Genomic DNA, 18,313 nt, shown 5'->3' on the forward strand with positions numbered 1-18,313 from the left:
GAAGGGAGGGGGGAGAGGAGCCAAGAAAGGGAAGAGTGATTAGGAACAGGCTACATGTCCACCTCACCCACTCCAGGGGGAGCTGACATGCTGCCCTCCAGAGACTCTCAGACTACAACTCCCAGTAGCCTCAGCAGCCATCATGCCAATGGCCAGAGATGATGGTAGCTGTAGCCCATAGAAGGTGCCACACAGGCAACCCCCTGGGCTCTGCTGAAGAGCCCGCCCACCCCGTCACCTGATCACCCCTGATTCTTATACAATGGGAGATTCAGCCAGGGACTGAACCAGGGGCTCTTTGCCTGCAAAGCAAGGGATGCACAAGGGGGAGCAGGCTTGGAGGAACCCCAAGAAGAAGACAATAAAATCTTTGGGGAGGGAAGGAAATATTCAGAGCCCTCAAAATAGCCCAGTGAGGACAGCGCATACTCTGTGTGCAGAGAACGCTGAATTGCAATTTATGGGGCAGGAGCCTAGAAAACCAAAGGTGGCATGGGGGGCAGTTTGGAATATTCTGGAAGAGAGCATAGCTGGCTGGCTGGAAGCCTGAAGAGGGGCACACACTCCTCTGCAATGCAACATTTTCTCGCAGGTCCCCCTGCAGATCGGTCATTTTTCACATGGGTGGTTCTTTTAAAAAGGCAGATGGCAAGAAGGAGCATCCCCTGAAAAAATGCACCACGATTTCTCCGGCACATATGGAGGAAAGTGCCCTTTTCATGTCATGCCAGGGCCAAGTGTGAAGCATCAAAAATGCTGCTTGTTTCAGAATGGCAGCATTAAATAACAACAACAACAACAACAACCCACTGGTTAAGAATTCTTTACAAGCCCCCCAGCCACTCAGAGACCTTTCCAGTTTTGCAGTTTGATGAGTGGTTTGCACATGGACCAATTCAGGTTGCACCATGAAAGTGGAAGGGGCAGACCCCTCGGGCAACAAAACCAAGAGGAATGTTGCGGTATGAAAAGTGGTGAGGAAATGACCTGGAAGTCAGGGGATGACTTCAGGCAACATTATGTAACCTCTGTTCAAACAGGATGAATGCTCAACGAACAGGTTGTCTGAAAGAGGCTCCGGTTACTGCTTGGGCCAGGCTTTGCCCACCTGGTGCCCTCCGGGTGTTTTGGCCAACTCTGGGCAAGCATGGCCTCCCTTCACCCCTCTTGCACAGGGTCAAAGATTTAGGCTCGTGCTGAAGCTCAGCAAAAGGAAGCCCAGCTGGTTCTGGCACTCCTTCTGCCTCCTCTGGGCCCTGGACCCCCTCACCTCTTTCGCACAGCCGGCCCAGGTAGCCGGTGCCCACGCAGTCGCAGATGAAGCGGTTCCAGCCCTCCCGGCAGAGGCCTCCGTTGCGGCACGGGGAGCTGCTGCACTGCTTGAGGGTCTCTCGGGAGCAGAAGCTGGAGACGCCAGCTACGCTCTGCACCTCAGCTAGGCGCCGCACGTCACGGCTCTTCCCGTCAATGAAGAGGTCCCTCACACAGCCCACGTAGCCATAGTTCAAGAAGGCTGTCCACACCTCAGGGGGCAGGATGAGGTCCAGGCGGTTCTCAGGAAGCCCCCCGAGGTACATTTCACTATCCAGGTCCAGGATCTCACTCTCCCCGCTGGCCAGAAAGGGTGTGCTTCGGCTGTTCACGGAGATGGAGCCTGTAAGGAGAGAAAGCAGGAGAGGTCACCCCACAAAGTCTGGCTCATTGACTGCCCCCCCCAAACTGACACTTGCATCTCTCTTCCTCTGGGGCTGCATGACCCAATAGTTTACCCCAGTCAGAAAAACTATGGGGACAGCCCTCTCATTATGCTATGAAAAGCAGCAGGTTGGTGCCCCCCTGCCAAGTCTGCCTGCTGCCCGCCTACACCTCCCCACCACCCCAATGCATCAAGGAAAGGGTAAGAAATCCAGCCTAAATAAGAGGGGCCAGCAGGAAGCAACCCATGGGTGGCTTTAGTTCCCCCTGACCCCTCTTTTTCCTTGAGAGGAAGCTTGGGGGGTCCCTTGCAAAAGGAAGGCTGGGGCTTAGTTCATCATTAGATCCTGCTCTCCCGTTGAACTCACTTTCTCCCAGTGGGCCGCCCCCCCTCAGTTTTGCCTCCCTTGCTTCCCACTGGCTTCTCTCTTCCTTTTATTTTATTAAACTTTTAAATCTCTACATATATATTCCAGATTCCAAATTTGTCATACATTTCTCTTTAAACTTTGACTTCCCATCTTTCCCTGAGTGCTGTTCTTAATCCCATGCCATTTACATACTGCATTCTAATAAACTTTTCACCTAAGACACATTCTTCGGTTTCATATATTATCAATTTTCCACCACTGCTCATATTTCAAATCTTGCTCGCAATTTCATCTATTTGTTTTCCCCCCAGATATTCCAAAAAGGGCTTCTCTCTTCCTACAAGATTCTCTTTCTTGTAGGTTCCCAGCAATAAGAAGGCATCCCTGACAATCACTGTGCTGCAGCAAAGGGAAGTGTTGCCCCCCAACCCTCTGGCCAATGCTGCTTTCTCTGACCCTGTGCATAACTCCCCTCCCACTTTATATGCCAATGAGGGAAGGGCGATTGTTGCTGGCAAGCAGCCACCGCTGTATGACACTCCAGTGGCCAAGGAGTCACAGGCAGCCTATGCGGGTCAGAGGTGGCAAGGTGCCTTGGAAGATCAGCCGCTGCTAGTAATGGGGTGCTGTGGCTCTCAGGTCCTCCTTGGGGGCTTCCCAGAAGAAGCACCTGGGCAGCTGGTGTGAGAAAGAGGGTGTTGGACCAGATGGGCCCCCTATGCTCACATCTGGTAGCCGGCCCCTTCTGATGAACTCACCCGGCTCCAAATTGAGCAGGACCAAGATCAGGCACAAGCACCCCCCCCGGCACCCGAGGTGGCACCCGAGCCTACTCACCCTTGCGCCCGTCGCGCTGGAAGTCCACATGGCACCACTCGCCGTCATTCACCTTCTTGCTGCTGGCCCGCATCTTGATGCCCCCTGAGCCCATGTCCAGCAGCAGGTAGAGGTAGCCGTCGAGGAGCTCCATGGCAAAGTAGTCAGCCTTGTGCAGGCGCTCGGAGCGGCCCTCCTTGGGCGGCTGCAGCCGGCCGTGGCTGAAGAGCAGCAGCCCGTTTGGCTCCGTGGTGCGGAAGTCAAAGGAGATGGAGCCTGTCTTCTTGGTGTTCCACTTGGGCAGTGAGATGTAGGCCTCGGGGGACTCAAAGGTGACCGGGTCGAGGGCTGCCACGTTCTCGCAGCGGAAGACCAGGTCCCCATTGATCTTCATCTTGGGGTCCCCTTCCTTGGCCAAGCGAGACAGCTCCAGCTTGAAGTCATTGTTCTTATAGACAACCTGCAAAGGGACGGGAGAAGCAGGCGGGGTCAACAGGACATGGTGAGCTTCGTCACACCTTGACATGAGCCAGCTCTCCACCATCTTGGGATTTGACAGAGAGAGACAGAGAGGTGAGGAGGGAAGGAAGATGGGGAGCAACCAGGGAATGTTGCCTGTGGATTTGTTCGACATGACCTGTGAAGTGCTGTGGTTCCGTAATGCCAAAGGTTCTTTGTGTGCCCCTCAAATTTGACCATGAATATTTTTTTTAACCCTAACTTTAAACAATGGGGAATTTAACAATGAATAATGAATAGTCACACATACTTTAGAACAATGCAGAACAGCTGATGGCAAAGCCTTTGAGAAGGCAACCTAGAGGGCTGTAGTTCCGCCACTTTGAAATGTGCTCCCCCTGCTCTCAGGAGGGTTGACCAGGCAGATCACTTTGACCCTTGGTATAGGGTCAGACTGGGGAAAACCCAGCCGGGCTCAGGTCCCCAAGCACACTGGGTTTTACCTTGGGCCAGTGATTCTTCCTGTCAGCCACAGCTACCTCACAGGGTTGATGTGAACATAGAAGGGGAGAGAGGGGATTCTGTCCGCTACCATGAGCATCTTGTGGAGCGACTGAAGCCATAATGCAATCCCACAGCTTCTGAAGAGAAGGAAGACCCTCTCCACTGAGAATATGAGGGTTGGTCCACACTTATCTTTCCTCCGTGCTTTCCAGACACAAGTCTGTGCTCCATGGCTGAGCGCTCTTTTTTAATTATTCCTCTGGCGCTTTCCCTGCACAAACCTGCTCTTTATCACTGCATCAGAGCAAATGGCAATCCATGGAAAACCCAAATGGCTGTTTATTGTGCTTCAGCTTTAAAGAGCAGGTTTTGTGGGGGAAGCTCTGAGGCTAAATAATGAGCACTTGGTCACAGAGTTTCAAAGCGTGGACCTGTGCCTGGAAAGCACGGGGCAAAAGGTAAATGTGGATAAGCCCTGAGTACACACACACACGCACACACACACGATGATTGAAATCACCCAAGTTAAATGTGCGTAAGATGTGACAGCACAGTATTTCATTTGCAGTCCCAGGAGGCGCGCTGTTCCCTAGGCCAGCAGTGGGAAACCTAAAGGGGCCCTCCTGGTGCTGTTGGATTCCAGTTCCCATCTGTCCTGGCCATATGGCCAATGGCCAGGGATGCTGCTGCCGCTGTTAGGAGCTGGAGTCCACCAATGTTTAAGGGCCAAAGGCTCTTACACCATCAACTTTTCACCTGTGCAAGAGACCAAGGGGCACACAGAGGCCTTCAATCCTTTCCCCCTCTTCCCAAGGTCCCCACCACATCCTCTCTGAGGGTCCCCAAGATGGAAAGGCAGCTTGTGTCAGTTCCCAGCAAGGAGGCTCATTACGTCAAAAGTAACCTACACACGCTCAATGGGGATTAACCCTCCAACCCTGAGCCACCCCAACCCAACCCACCAGTCCCAACCCCACCCCACGACTCACATCCTTGAGACATCCCATGAAATTGTTGCTGACGGGGGACCCGGGCAGGTCGGCCGTATTGGGGCTCCCCCCAATGTAGAAAAAGTCGTCCGAGCCCAGCATGGTGTAGTCTTCCTGGGTGTAGCCGGTGGTGGTGAGGATCCCATCCACAGAGATGGTCACCTGTCCGTCGTGAGCGCAGGGGTTGGGGGGAGGGGTCGGGGTTGGGGAGACAAGGAGACAACAGAGTGTTAACCAACGAGGGATCTGGCGGGGAGAAGAGGGGAGACTTGGCGGGGCAGGGGAGAAGAGGGGCTGCTGACTCATTTTTATGTCTGATTGTCTTTCTGGAGAAATGCCGCACTTTCGTTCTGATGGAGGGTGGGAACAGAGGGGGGAGGAGGAGGAGGAGGAGTGAGGCAGGCAGAAGGGTGAAAGGGGAGAAGAATCTGCACAAGGTTTGATGGTCCAGTTGGGGACAGGGCAGGGGCAGTCTTGCAGCCACTGGTGCTTTGCCCCCTGTTGAGTCAATTGATGGCAGCTTCTGAGTCCATGTTTTGGCTGCGTAGTCCCTCCCCCTCTTGCCCCAATCATCGTGCCACCACCCAGTGCCATGGCGGTTCTGCTAACCAGGGAGCACCCGTTTCAGCTGGCTGTTCAGGAAAGGACTCCAGAGTTACCTGGGAGAAGAAAAGAATCACATGGGGCATTTTTTGAAGGAAGAGAGTGTGAAGCAAGTTGCAATTTAAACTAGTTCTGAAGGTCGATTGAGCGGCTCTCCTTGAAGAACTGTTGCTTTGCAATTCTGCCAAGAATGAGCTGCTACAGATTTCTGGGTCTTTCTTGGTTCCTCACAGCCTCTTGCTTGGAGAAGTGGCTCAAAAACTGATTTGGAAGTGCAGTCTGGACCCCAGTGAAGCCATTTGCAGTTGTTTAGGGCAGAGGTTCTCAACCTTTTTGAGTCCATGGCTCCCTTGACCAACTACATTCTTTCTGCAGCACCCCTGTGGAGCTCAGGAGCCCAGTTATGTCACCCCTGCCTGCAGAGCTGGCAGCTTCTCACCCCTTTTTGAACACCCTCCCTTGTGGGGTGTTCCCTCAGCCTCATTTCCTCTCCCCTCTCCTTGGGAGTCCTCCAGGAAGCTGCTGTTGCCACCCCTGGTCTCTGAGCTGCCCCACAGGGGCCTGAGAAGCACCCCCTGCCCAGCCCCAGAGGCACCATTCACCTGGGGAGCTTGTAGCCAGGGCTGCTGCAACAAACAGCTGTGCAAGCCTTTGGGAGGCAGAAGCAAGAGGGCATCAGAGGGAGGGAGGAAAAGGAAAGAAGGTCAGAAGCAAGCATTGCCCGAGGCACCCTTGACTATCATTCCAGGCACCCACAGGGTGGCATGGCACACGGGTTGGAAACCACTGGTTTAGGGGGTTCCTCAGTCACAGGCGTGGCAACATCTGCCTATACCCTCCCATCACACCCTGAACTGCTCCCAAGACTGTTGTGTGTGTCCTGCTGACCTTCCTTTGGGGCATCAGCCTGGCCATGAACAAGGAGCAAGGACCTTCATCCCCAACAACAGCCACAGCACTATGCAGCTGCAGCCACAGCTGGTGTGGTGTCTGGGTTGCAGCTTTGGACTAGGACCTGCAAGGCCAGGGTGCAAATCCCTACTCGGTCATGGAGCTCACTGGGTCACCTTGGACCAGCCACCATCTCTCAGCCTAAGCTACCTCACAGGGTTGTTGTGAGGGTAAAACAGGGTGGGGGAGAACTATGTGCACCATTTCCGGCTCCTTAAAGAAATGACAGAATACCTATATATAATAAATAATACATTAAAAACACCCCAGTGGCTTATGGGAATCCCATCTGCTGTTGAACACACATTCAGGGCCAATGGAAAAAGTCAAGGGTCTTCCTTATGCAGGATGCTACCTTATCTGTCAGACCCGTGGTTCATCTAGCTCAGCATTGTCTACACACCACAATGGCAGCAATGATTCTCCAAGGTTGCAGGCAGGTAGTCTTTCTTGCCAGCCTTAACTGCACCTGCTGCTGGGACTTGAACCCGGGACCTTCTGCGTGCCAAGCAGATGCTCTGTGGCCCCCTCCAGAAGTCCTTTTTTGTGTGTGCATTCCTCATTTGTGTTTGTGATGGTATTGGGGTGATGATACGTGATCCTGCTTTCAATGCCATTTGGGCCTGAAAAAGTTTTGGGGTGGCCACACTTCCTCATCTTCCCATCAAAACATATCCTGTAACTTCCTGCTAAAATCCTCCAACTTGTTATATCAAATGTATCCTGGGTTTTGTGGGTGTGTCCCATTATTGTGGCGCTTGTAGTAAACTGCTTTGAGGTTTGTTTGTTTGTTTGTTTGTTTGTTTGTTTTACAATCAAGTTGGTTGTAAAATTTATACACTTTTTGTGCATAAATAAGTTGGAACAACACCAACAACCCTCAAAGCAGTTTACTGAATTGAGGAATTGAATGGAGTGCCACGGAAGAAGGTCTTGGTGGGCTAGCTGGGACCCTCAACAGGAGCACTGTAATGTTTTGTTGCAGCCCCCTACTTGTTGCTGAACACCTGCCTTGAACAAAAGCTGACCTAAACAGAGGGCTGGAACTGCTCCAAACCCTGCCCTAACTCAGGTTTCTCACTTGCTGTACCCCTAAACTAAAAAGCTCCAAATGCTACAGTCTTTCCTCATCAGTCCCCTTCATAATTTTAGTTGCCCTTTTCTGAACCTTTTTTTCCAACTCAACAATATCCTTTTTGAGGAGCGGTGACCAGAAATGTCACAGTACTCCAGATGTGGCTGCACCATAATTTGTGTAACAGCATGATGACATCGGCAGTTTTATTTTCAGTTCCATCCCTAATGATCCCTAGCATGGAATTTGCCTTTTTCACAGCTGCCTCACACTGGGTTGACATCTCCATTGAACTATCCACAAATTCAACAGTCTTGTTCCTGGACAGTCAAGGCCAATTCAGACCCCATGAGTGTGTATGTGAAATTAAGACTTTTTGCCCTCACATGCATCACTTTACACTGCATTTGGAGTTATTCACAATCCTTTTTTTTTGTTTCAACAACCCTGAACAATTTACTATAATCAACAAGCTTGTCCACCTTACAGCTCACCCTTAATAAAAAGTGCATGTACTCCCTATATCTCTCCATTTGGAGAATTGTCTATAATCAGGGGGGGGCCAACTCCCAAGAGACAGCGATCTACTCACAGAGTTAAAAACTGGCAGTATCTACTCCCTTTTTGGGGGTTCAGGTCAAAGTTGTTGAGCTTTTTTTTTTTTTAGGAAGGAGGAAGACCCATTTTGGGGGGGTTCGGGTCAAAGTTGTTGAGTTTTTCCAAGGAGGAGGTAAAATGTGTGAGCTTTTTTTAGGGGAGCCACAGTTGTTCAGCTTCTTTGGGGGGGGCCAATGATCTACCGGTGATCTACCACAGACGTCCAGTGATCTACTGGTAGATCACGATCTACCTGTTGGACGTGCCTGGTTTATATATTCCAGGAACAGTTTCCTGTTGCTTAACCAGTTCTTGATCCACAAGAGGCTCTCTCCTCTTGCTCCATGACTGCTAAGCTTTCTCAGAAGTCTTTGGTAAGCTACTTTGTTGAAAGCCTTTTGAAACTGCGGGCACACTATGTCAACTACATAGCCTCTATCTGTATGGTAGTTGACACTCTCAAGTAACTCCGATAGGTTAGTGAGACAGGCCTTGTCCTTGCATACGCCATGCTGGTTTTGCTTCAGCGAGGCTTGTTCTTCTACCAGTATTACCAGACTAGATGTCAAGTTAAGCGGCTTGTAATTTCCAGGATTCCCATGGACTGAAGAGGGCTACAGTCTGGTGCTCAGCTAAGGCCTCCCCCCACCCTAAGCTTCTTGCAGGAGGGTCTTAAAGGGGCAGTCCTCCAGCCTGGAGCCTAGGGTTCCATTGCCGTTCCACTGGCTCCTGCCTTGTACATTGCCTGGAGTAGTACACAGGCAATGGGAAGCATGATGCCCTGGTGTAAAGGAGGCTGATAACTCAGGCCAATGTGACTGAGTTGCTGCTTCCAAGGGTCCCAGTTTGGAGGTCTCTAGCTCAAGGAGTTCCTGGCTTAAAGGTGCCGAGGCTCAATATCTGTGCTGGGCCCAGGCTCATCACCTTCATGACATGTATTTCTGAGTCCTACTCATTACTCAGAGAACAGGTCCAAAGGCAATGCCACAGGCCTGTTATTTATTTACTCACTGCTAAAGCTAAGCATGTTTAGTTGCAACAAAGCGCCTGGGAATCAGAAGCAGCTTTTGAGTCCTTCCCAGGAAGAGCAACTTATAAATGCAACAAATAAAAGCAGCCACTCTTAGGAGCCTAAATCCCAGTTAGACACATTTGCAAGCCCCTTTCGTTCTGGGGAAATTTTCAGACAAGAGGCCCTCTGAAAACAGCTGAGAGATAACTTGCCTCTTGTTTGTTATGTGGCAATTGTTGCCTTTTTATTTATAGTAACGAGATTGGCTTTATTCCTTTGGCTGCAGACCACAAACCATTTAGGAGCTTTGCTGAAATTCCACGGAAATACACAGCAATGTTAATGGATTGTGGGTTGCGGCCTCCTCCTCCTCCTTCTCCCTCCTCAGAGGGCTCAGCTGCAGGTAGCTTCCTCTCCTGTGTTTCATTATTATTTGCTTGGTTTTGAGGAAACTGAAAACATTACTGGGTGGGTTCCCAAGTGATTTCCCCCACTAATGCATTTGCCCTAAGGACCCTCTAAGTCTTAATGAACCCCCAAAGAAACTTTGAAAGCATCAGGCAATTTCATTCCGCTGGGGAGGGGAAGTGGGCAGGCTGGTTATTACAAGAAGTAAGCCTTGCCTCTCCATTCTGGATCTAGCCCAAGGTCCATCTCACTTAGAGTGTAGCTGACAAAGCAGCCTTCGCCAGATATTGTTGGACTACAGCTCCTGTCACTCCCAGCCAGTTGAAGGCTGTGACAAAGCCTGAAAGACTGCTGGATTTGGCTAGTGAAGAGTTGATACTGTGGCTGGGGTTGGGGTGAGGGGGATATAGGACTATGGGTGCTATCAGGGTCTAAACACTGCTTGCTTGCCTGCTTGCTATTCCACATCCGTAATACCTGCTTCACCCACATACTTGTAAATCAATAGATTATTGGCGTCTCCAGCGCTCTCTTCTGCAAAGCAAAGGCTGCCTTTAACCTTCCACAACTTGTGGAAGGTGTAAGCAAGAAGCATCTATACCTTCTGCCTGAGTACATCTGATGAGGATAAACAGAAGTTCTGTTCATTTGGTTCTTCTGTGAGGAGGGACTTGGAAAGATAAGAGGCCACATTCACATGTCACAAAATGCCAAAATGGCTTATCATGGGTTGTTGTAGATGATGCCTGATGACTCTGATCCCAGAAACAGACTGATTAACCTTGGTTTCTCATGACGCCCAAACCTGGAGTCACCATGGCTTGTTGCTCCCTAAGAAGCCGGACTGCGAGCCATCCTTAAACCGTGGCTGGTTGCTGGCCTGCAAGTTCTGGTTTGTAAGGGAGAAGCCAGCATCTCCAGGGTTCAGATACCATGGGCAGCCAGGATGAACTAAAATGTCCTGCCTTGTTTCTCTGGCTGGGACCAGTGAAGAGTTGATTTGTGGGCAACCAGGCAAAATACACCAGCACCATTATTTTGAAGTGTGAACCCAGCCGCTGCCTCTTGATTCTTTCTTACAGAAAGCACTGGTTTGCAACATGGATCAATCCATAATGATGCTCTGCTATTGATTACCTGGGCCAAATTATCAAGAAGGCTATTGCTAATATCCAACAGGGCTGAGTGTCAAAAGAGCACTTGCAGAAATGGTTAGCTCATGAATGTACCATTTGGTTCTTGTGTCTCTGCACAAAGCAAAGGTCACATGGGCTGTTGGTAGCATTCCTAGGCCAGGAAAGGCAATGGATCATGGCTCAGGTTTTGGCAGGTGCAAATGTACTGGCTGAGTAGTCCATGATGTATGGAGCAGGGCAGAAGGGGCTGGCCAAACTGTAAGCCACATTAAAGGTTATCAAGACAGCGCAGAATAAAGACCCGCAGGCTGCCTCTCACCCACAGGGCAGTGGGAGAGCGCCTGCTCTGTATGGTCCAAGCAGGAAAAACTCTTCTCTGCCTGAGATTATGGAGAGCAGAGAGACAATACTGGGCCAGACAGACCTGGCAGGAGAGCAGCTTTCTATATTCCGCCTGAACTGGTGCAATATGAACTTGCTTAGATTTCCAGACTCGCCATCTCTCAGGTAACAGCAGCTTAGATAAATAAAAATGTGGAACCTGATGAAGTGAAAGAGAGAAGAACAATTGGCTCACCCTAACAGCTGCAGTCTTAATGTCCCTCCACAATACCCTGGTCTGCTAGGAATGCTTCTGGAGCTACATAACTTGATTAGGAGGTAATCTTTGTGTTTAGAAGGTTTACAACCACATCAGAAAAGCCGTGCAGCAGCTGGATCAGGCCAAAGGGGGCCCATCTAGCCCTGCACTCTCTCCACACAGGGAACAACCAGATGCCCATTATGGGAAGCCACACATGAGCAGGACACAAGTGCAACAGCACCATGCTCTGTCCCATGGCACAGCTTCCCTGGGGCTGAATGATATCGGTGGCTGGACGTTCTGACTTGTAGAAGCTCCCACATAAAAACTAGCAAGTCAGCTTAGCTCTGTTCGCCCTGTTCGGGTGAGCTTCAGCCAGCCCAAAAAAGCCTCACGCCCCAAGTGAACTCCTTTCAGGCTTTTACCAGCCGAGGAAAAATGTCACACTGCTCTCCCAAAACCCAGATCCCTTGAGGGTCTGTGAGAAGGAACAGCAGAGGGGCACCAATTTCCATTACGAAAATCTGACTAGCGCTCAGGTCAACTCTTCAACCCTTAAACTCTCCCAAACTTCAGGCCAATTATGATGAATCTGAACAGCATTTAGCTAGAAGAACTGACAGCTGCAGAGAAGGAAGAGCCAGGCAGCAAAGCTAAACAGGGAAAGAAAAGCCAAGGTGTTGCTGCTCCTGTCACTCCTTGGCTGGACATATGGACCAATGGTGCCATCCAGCCCATTAGTAATGGTGTGAATTATGAAGATAAGTGGGGGTCCTCATCCGTACCAGGATCCTGATTGGGACTTTGCCCATTTGCCCTCTGCTATGGTCTCAACCAAGATCAGGCCCTGTACCCAAATGCCTATTTGCCCTGGTGCAAAAAGGGACCTTCCTTTCCAACACACACCATAGGCACAGAGCTCCACAATTTAGGTTCCAGATGCAAAGATGTTGAAGTGTTTTAATCTTTTGCTGCTAACTGTAATAGTTTTTATAAACTGTTTTTAAAATTTATTTTATTTTATTTTTAAAATGCTTAGAGGTTTCACTACTATCTAAGTAGCTTATAAATTTTGTTAAACAAATAAAACAAACTGTGACCTTAGTGGGGGGCTTAGGGTCTCCCTATGCCTATTTTCTTCTTTAAAAAAAAAAACACAATTCTCCCAACTAATGGTGCAAATGGTATGCTCTGTGCTGACTGGGGGGGGGGGTGATGGGAACTTGCATTCCAAAACATTTGAAGGGGCACCAGGTCTCTGTGCTGCTTTAAGGTGCCACAGTTCTTTTCTGCTTTTGATGGACTGTCTCCCTTTCCAGTAGAGTAAGACATCTGGTGAGGTGGATTTGACTGAAAAGAGCTTGTCCTGAAATGCTGGAAAAGAGCAGGAAACTGAAAGCTCAGGCAGTGAGGAGGCCAGCAAAGAGTTTAATTGAGAGGGACGGGGGGGGGGGGGTCAGTGCTTAACCACTTAAAACAATAACTCCTCCTGCTGCTGACACTTAAAACAACCAGGCAAGAAGCATTTACAGGCAGTTCCAGAAGCAGGAAGGCCCTCTAAATGGAGGCAGGGAGACTGCCTGGGGCTGAGCTAATGAGGTGTTAATGACTCCAGAGGAGGTCTAAATGGATGCCAAAGGGGGCACTTGAAAAGGCAAAGGAGAGGGGCAGATGCAGATCCCTCTTTCAATCAGGACAAGGCAGCTGCTGCAGCCTTTTGAGGCAAAAGGTGGCTCAGCTGAAAGTGGCTGCAAAAGTTTCTGCCATAATAAATTTGTCAGTCTTTTAGGTGCAACAGGACTCATTATTTTGCAGGAAGTTGGATAATAAATTAATGATATAATAACAACACACCCCATAATGCACCTTCTCACTAGTGACCATCTCCAGTTGCCAGTTGCCAGTTGCCAAGGGCTACCAACAGGGAATAGTTCTCCACTTTGGGGGCTTCCCAGATGTATCTGGATTTCCCATTGCTACTCCAGGATACTGGAGTAGAACTTTGTGGTCTGATCCACCAAGGCATTTAGGTCTGTAAGAAAGCTTTCCACTTAAACAGTTCCACAGCCTTAATGCCACAGAACATTTGTAACCAGGCACTATCTACAATCTGCAGAATGTTTTTAAAATTTCAGCACTGGATGGGTTGGTGGGGGCTTTTGTTTGGAGCCGACTCTTCTCTTCATCTCCATAGAAACTGACTATGCTTGTTGCTGTTTAAAGGGTAACTCTTGTTCAAATGCCATTTCTACAAGGGCTCAAACAGGGCAAAAGTCAAAGTGGAGCAGGCAGAAAAGCTGTGGTCCACTCTTGTGACAGAGGCTCATGTGGAACTCTTGACTGACCAATGTAGACTAGTGTGAAATGTAGATGTTTCTTCTGTCTGGAGCACGGAGGTGATATCAGGGCTAAATTGCACTTGACCCTGAGTGTGTCTTTGCATCTTAAGTGCAGGCAGTGGCATAGGAAGGGCGGGGTGTAGGGGGCGGGCCACCCCGGGTTCCAGGGGAGGGGGTGACACTCCCCGGCCCCTCCTGCCACTCCCCCGCTGCCCGGCACCCCATCCGTGCTTCTTTGCGGATGGCCGGGGCAGCCCCACAAGCCGCCACTTGCTCAACGGCTTGCCGCAGGGGGAGCAGCGCCGACTCGGATACACTACGTATGCCCGGAATTTCCGGGCATGCGTAGTGCATTCGGGCCGGAAATTCCGGGCATGCGTAGTGCAGCTGATGTGCGTTGTGACGCCCCGCCCCCAGGGGGGTGCCTCCGCTCCACCACCCTGGGCGGCGGAGAGGCTTCCTCAGCCACTGAGTGCAGGTACTTAAAATGCAAATGGTATCAGCAGGGTGGGGAGCTGTAAACCCCAGAATATGTGCAGAGGAGGACAACCAAAATGATGAAGGGTCTGGAAACCAAGCATTACGAAGAACAGCTGAGGGAGTTGGGGATGTTTAGCCTGGAAAAGAGAAGACTGACAAGGTAATAGGATAGCCATATTCAAATATCTGAAGGGCTGCCACATAGAAGATGGAGCAAGCTTTTTTCCTGCTACTCCAGAGGGAAAGACCTGAGTCAATGGAATCAAATGACACGAAAGCCTATTCTGACTAAACATTACTTGGCTACGAGTGATCACCAAAGAAGAAAGAAGAAGAACACTAGGTAAGAGCTGTGCAGCAGTAGAACGGACTCCCTCAGAAGGTGGTAGACTCCTTCACTGGAAATTTTTGAACAGAGGTTGGATGGCCATCGGTCAGGGATTTTGTAGCTATGATTCCTGCACTGCAGGGGGTTGCTCTAGGTGTCCCTTTGGCTCACTTTCAACTCCACAATTCTGTGTTTCTGATAACCCAGAATACTATGCCAAGGGGAAAGCACGGGTTTACATAGAACAGCCTAGCCATGCCCACTGAGGCTGAGGGGAATGGTAGTCCAAAACATCTGGAGAGCACAAAGCTGGGGGAAGCCAGAGCCTGGAAGTGGATTCAAGCTGCATCTTACATCCACTTTCTTGCAAATTTTTCAAGTTCCATAGTGCTCCACAATTTTTTAATTGGGTGCTTTAGTAATTGTTTTAAAATCGCCACTTCCATTTAGTTTTCAATGTATTTTGTTTTATATTTGTTGTAAACCATCTACAAGTCTCTATAAGGACTGATAGCTTAAATATTCAGATCAACTCACCTCCAGAGTTAAAGTCAATTCATCTCTGTGGTCTTTAAGTAATTTAATTGACCAATTTGTTGATTAAATTAAAATAAATCTACATATTGCAAAACATAAAGTTTCAAGGAAAAGAACAGTTCTTCTTGACAAATCGCACAAAAAGTTTCTATCACACGTGGTGATTTAGTCACGTAGAAAAACGCCAATTATATAAAAGAAAGCTGGAAAAAGAAATAATTTAAATGGTAGAGATTCCTATTAGATTCACTATTTTTTTTCTTTTCACTTATATGCAGGATAAAATTCACATTACTCTGCATTAACTAGTTATATCATTATAGCAGCCAGATTATAGTTGTGTTGTGTCTGGAAACTTCTCCAGACACCAAAACTTAAAGGAAAGGTGAGTAAATATCTGTGAACTTCCTTAAAATGGCTAAACTGACCAAGCAGGTAAAGGAAATGGACCCAAATGGGGGTGATTTCTTAGCAACTGACTACCTTTTATTAATCGTAAAATTATTCTGTTGTCACCAAATCAGCAACTTTGTTTTGAGATGTTGTAATTTCCCCCTCTGTTTAAGTAAAGGATATTTTAAATTTATCTTTGTTGATGTATATGTTGGTGCTTCTTGCCTGTTTGTTTCAATTATAATTGTGCTAAATGTAATTTTATTTCTCAGAAAGAAATGAAGGAAGAGGAATGTAGTCTTTAAAACAAGTATGCTGAGATGTAGGCAGGGGGACTGCAGCAATGCAGCATTAAGCCATCCTGGCTATGAAGTCTGAGTTCCATCCAGCAGAAAAAGCGGGATGCTGAGAGGCAGTTCCCCATCGTGTCTGCCTTTATGGAGCACATGTTTTCCAAAACACCAAACCTCACCGTATCAGTAGCACACAGAATACAGGCGTACCAAAAGAACGTAACATGTGAACGGTCCTCAGTCACCAGCCATCCTCAGTCACCAGCTGTCAAAGGCAAAAAAAAAAAAAAGTTCCTTCCAGTAGCACCTTAGAGACCAACTAAGGTGCTACTGGAAGTAACTTTTTTATTTTATTTTTTTGTTTTGACTATGGCAGACCAACACGGCTACCTACCAGCAGCTGTCAAAGGGTTGCACATGCCGCTTGCCTGCTGTGACAACCTGACCCTGCAGAGGGCAGTGCAGAGCAACAAATATCTCCCCTGAACGGTAATCCAGGAGGAGTGACAGGCCTACAGGCAAAAACAGCAAACTGCTTCTGATGAAAAACCAAATACCTGGATGTAGTACAGCTGGGAGGGACATCTGACTGCCCACCGGGTCCTTCGGCTCCAGATTGGCTCCAGAATTGCACCGCCAACTAGACTGGGCAGGGGGAACCCCAGCAGAGAAGGCGGCTCCCTGGGGTCCAGCGCTGATGGAACCTCAGAGCCCAGCCCAGCCCCTGTTGCAATACACCCAACTGAACTGGACTGAGGCTGAGTGGGTGCATGCAGCTGGTGGAGGGGGCAATGGGCTCCCCTTCTTCCTTTTTTGATTCCACTTGAACCATCAAGCCTTGTGTAGTAGAAAGGGCAAGAGTGAGAGGAGGCTGAGCTGGAGAGGCCACAAAGATGTCTCTTGGCAAGCTCAGGAGCATGTGTGTGCATGTGGTAGAGGGTTGCATTTGGGGAGGGGTGGGTGAGTGTGACCATCAAGGGCGGCCAGTCTGGAGACCCCCTTCCCGCAAAGGACATTTCTCCTTCCCAGTGAGACAAGTGAGGAAGAGAGAGGGGAGAGGGTGGAGCAGGGGGGGAGGGGAGGAGGAGCTCATTAGTAATTAGTCAGTACAACAACATGCAAACGAGGTTAGAATATGGACGGGGTGGGGGTGGGGGAGAAGGGAACAACTGGGTGGCGGCTGGATCAGATGCAAACTCCCCCCTTTTTTGAAACAGGCAAAGCCCATAGCCCTGTCAAACTCCCACAAACTCTGTAAGTAAGACCTCCCCCCAGCCCTGGCCTCCCCTCAAAACAAGCCAAAGATGCCAGTGCTGTAGCTCCTCCAAGCTCTCTATCTTCTTTCATTGCACACTGAAAACACAGGAAGGCTAAAGAATTGGGGCCTGACAGGTGCCTGTGCACAATTATGAGAGAGGCAAGCATGAGAGCTGGGGGCCTCCTTCGTGCGTGACGCAGGACTGAGATCACCACCCCACCATCATGTGTGAAAGACCACACACATACATGTTCATTTTGCCATGTGTTATGTGCACCAAGAATCAGGCTCCCCCTGTGTGGGCACTGCCACCCATCTTGGGACACAGGCAGCAAGCACTGGACAAGAAGGGCCAATCAGTTCTGGCCTTTCCAAGGGTCCCCAAAGTCAGCCTCACTGAGCAGGATCTTCCTAGGCAAGTCAAGGGTCAGGCCCAGGGCCCAGCAGCACTCTTGAGGCCCTGGAGGTATAGGATCTGCCCCAGCGAACAGCCTCTGGGTTGGTTGGGCCTAGGATAAGTCCCAGAAGGAAGGTTGGGCTCTGGAAGAGCAGCCTTGGAGGGTGCCTCCTTCCAGGAAGCAGGCGGTGTTTCTGTCTGAGCAGGATCATGTCTTGGGGGAGCCCAGTGTCCAAGTGGGAGGATTTTGGGGTGTGCAGAGTGCTCTTGTATACCCCAGAGACAAACTACAACCCTACCCCAGGGTCTTTGGCTGTCTATGATGCCTCAAACATTTTCTGTTTTCAGAAAAGTAAACCTGGTCACCGCAATCTGTGCCCTCTTCTGCCTTCCTTGCCCAAAAATTCCGACAAAGCTGGGCATAGAGGACCCAGGAGCCCTGGTTCCCACACATGTGGCCTAACCCACTCCCATCTGAAGCCAATACATTTCACACTCCTTCACCTTCCTGAGCAAGGGCCACCCCCACCAGAAAGAGAGGTGATTTGATGCAAAGTTCTCACTTGCTTGTTTTGTGAGCCCCATTTAATAGTCTGTTACCTGCACCTCACCCACCCCTTTTAGCAGAGCGACCCCGGAGAGAACGAGGGAAGCCAAACCAGGGTGGGATGGGGTGGGAGGCAGCAAAGTGGGGGGGGGGAGAAGGGGAGGATGTTTTGAGTAAAATAATTTGGGGCAGTCTCCTCGGACAAACTTAAAAGTTCAGACACAAAAATGGCAGTTAGTAGGAACAATCAACACAGTCTTTAATTAGTACACTATTAGTACAACAGGAGTTAATTATCAGCTAGCATTAATCATGACTCTCAATTAATTAATTAATTAATCATCAGAAAGAGAGAGAAATAGAAGAGAAGAGAGAGATTGGCTGAGAAGAGACTCAGATGGAGACAGAAGCCATGCAAAGCAGGGATCAGGCCCCAAAGCGGCCTCCATGCGTGTTAGATGGGGTGGGCGGGCAGGTGGGAGAGCGGCGGCGGATGATGGAGACAGAGAGAGGAGAAGCAGGCAAAAGCCGGCATGCAAGAG

The 18,313-nt window shown here is 49.6% G+C and overlaps 1 protein-coding gene across 32 annotated transcripts in view; it reads right to left on the bottom strand.

Annotated features, from left to right (window-relative positions):
- Window positions 1-18,313, bottom strand: part of NRXN2 (neurexin 2) — a 285,739-nt gene that overhangs the window by 158,724 nt on the left and 108,702 nt on the right. For all 32 annotated transcript variants that reach the window (XM_033136171.1, XM_033136170.1, XM_033136168.1 and 29 more), the window contains 3 exons: window positions 4,835-4,996; window positions 2,904-3,342; window positions 1,271-1,654 (listed from right to left, as the gene is read on the bottom strand). In XM_033136171.1, coding sequence (XP_032992062.1) covers window positions 1,271-1,654; window positions 2,904-3,342; window positions 4,835-4,996 — 985 coding nt within the window. The remainder of the gene's footprint in view (window positions 1-1,270; window positions 1,655-2,903; window positions 3,343-4,834; window positions 4,997-18,313) is intronic.

Source organism: Lacerta agilis, chromosome 17, assembly GCF_009819535.1.
Source record: "Lacerta agilis isolate rLacAgi1 chromosome 17, rLacAgi1.pri, whole genome shotgun sequence".
Lineage (NCBI taxonomy): Eukaryota > Metazoa > Chordata > Lepidosauria > Squamata > Lacertidae > Lacerta > Lacerta agilis.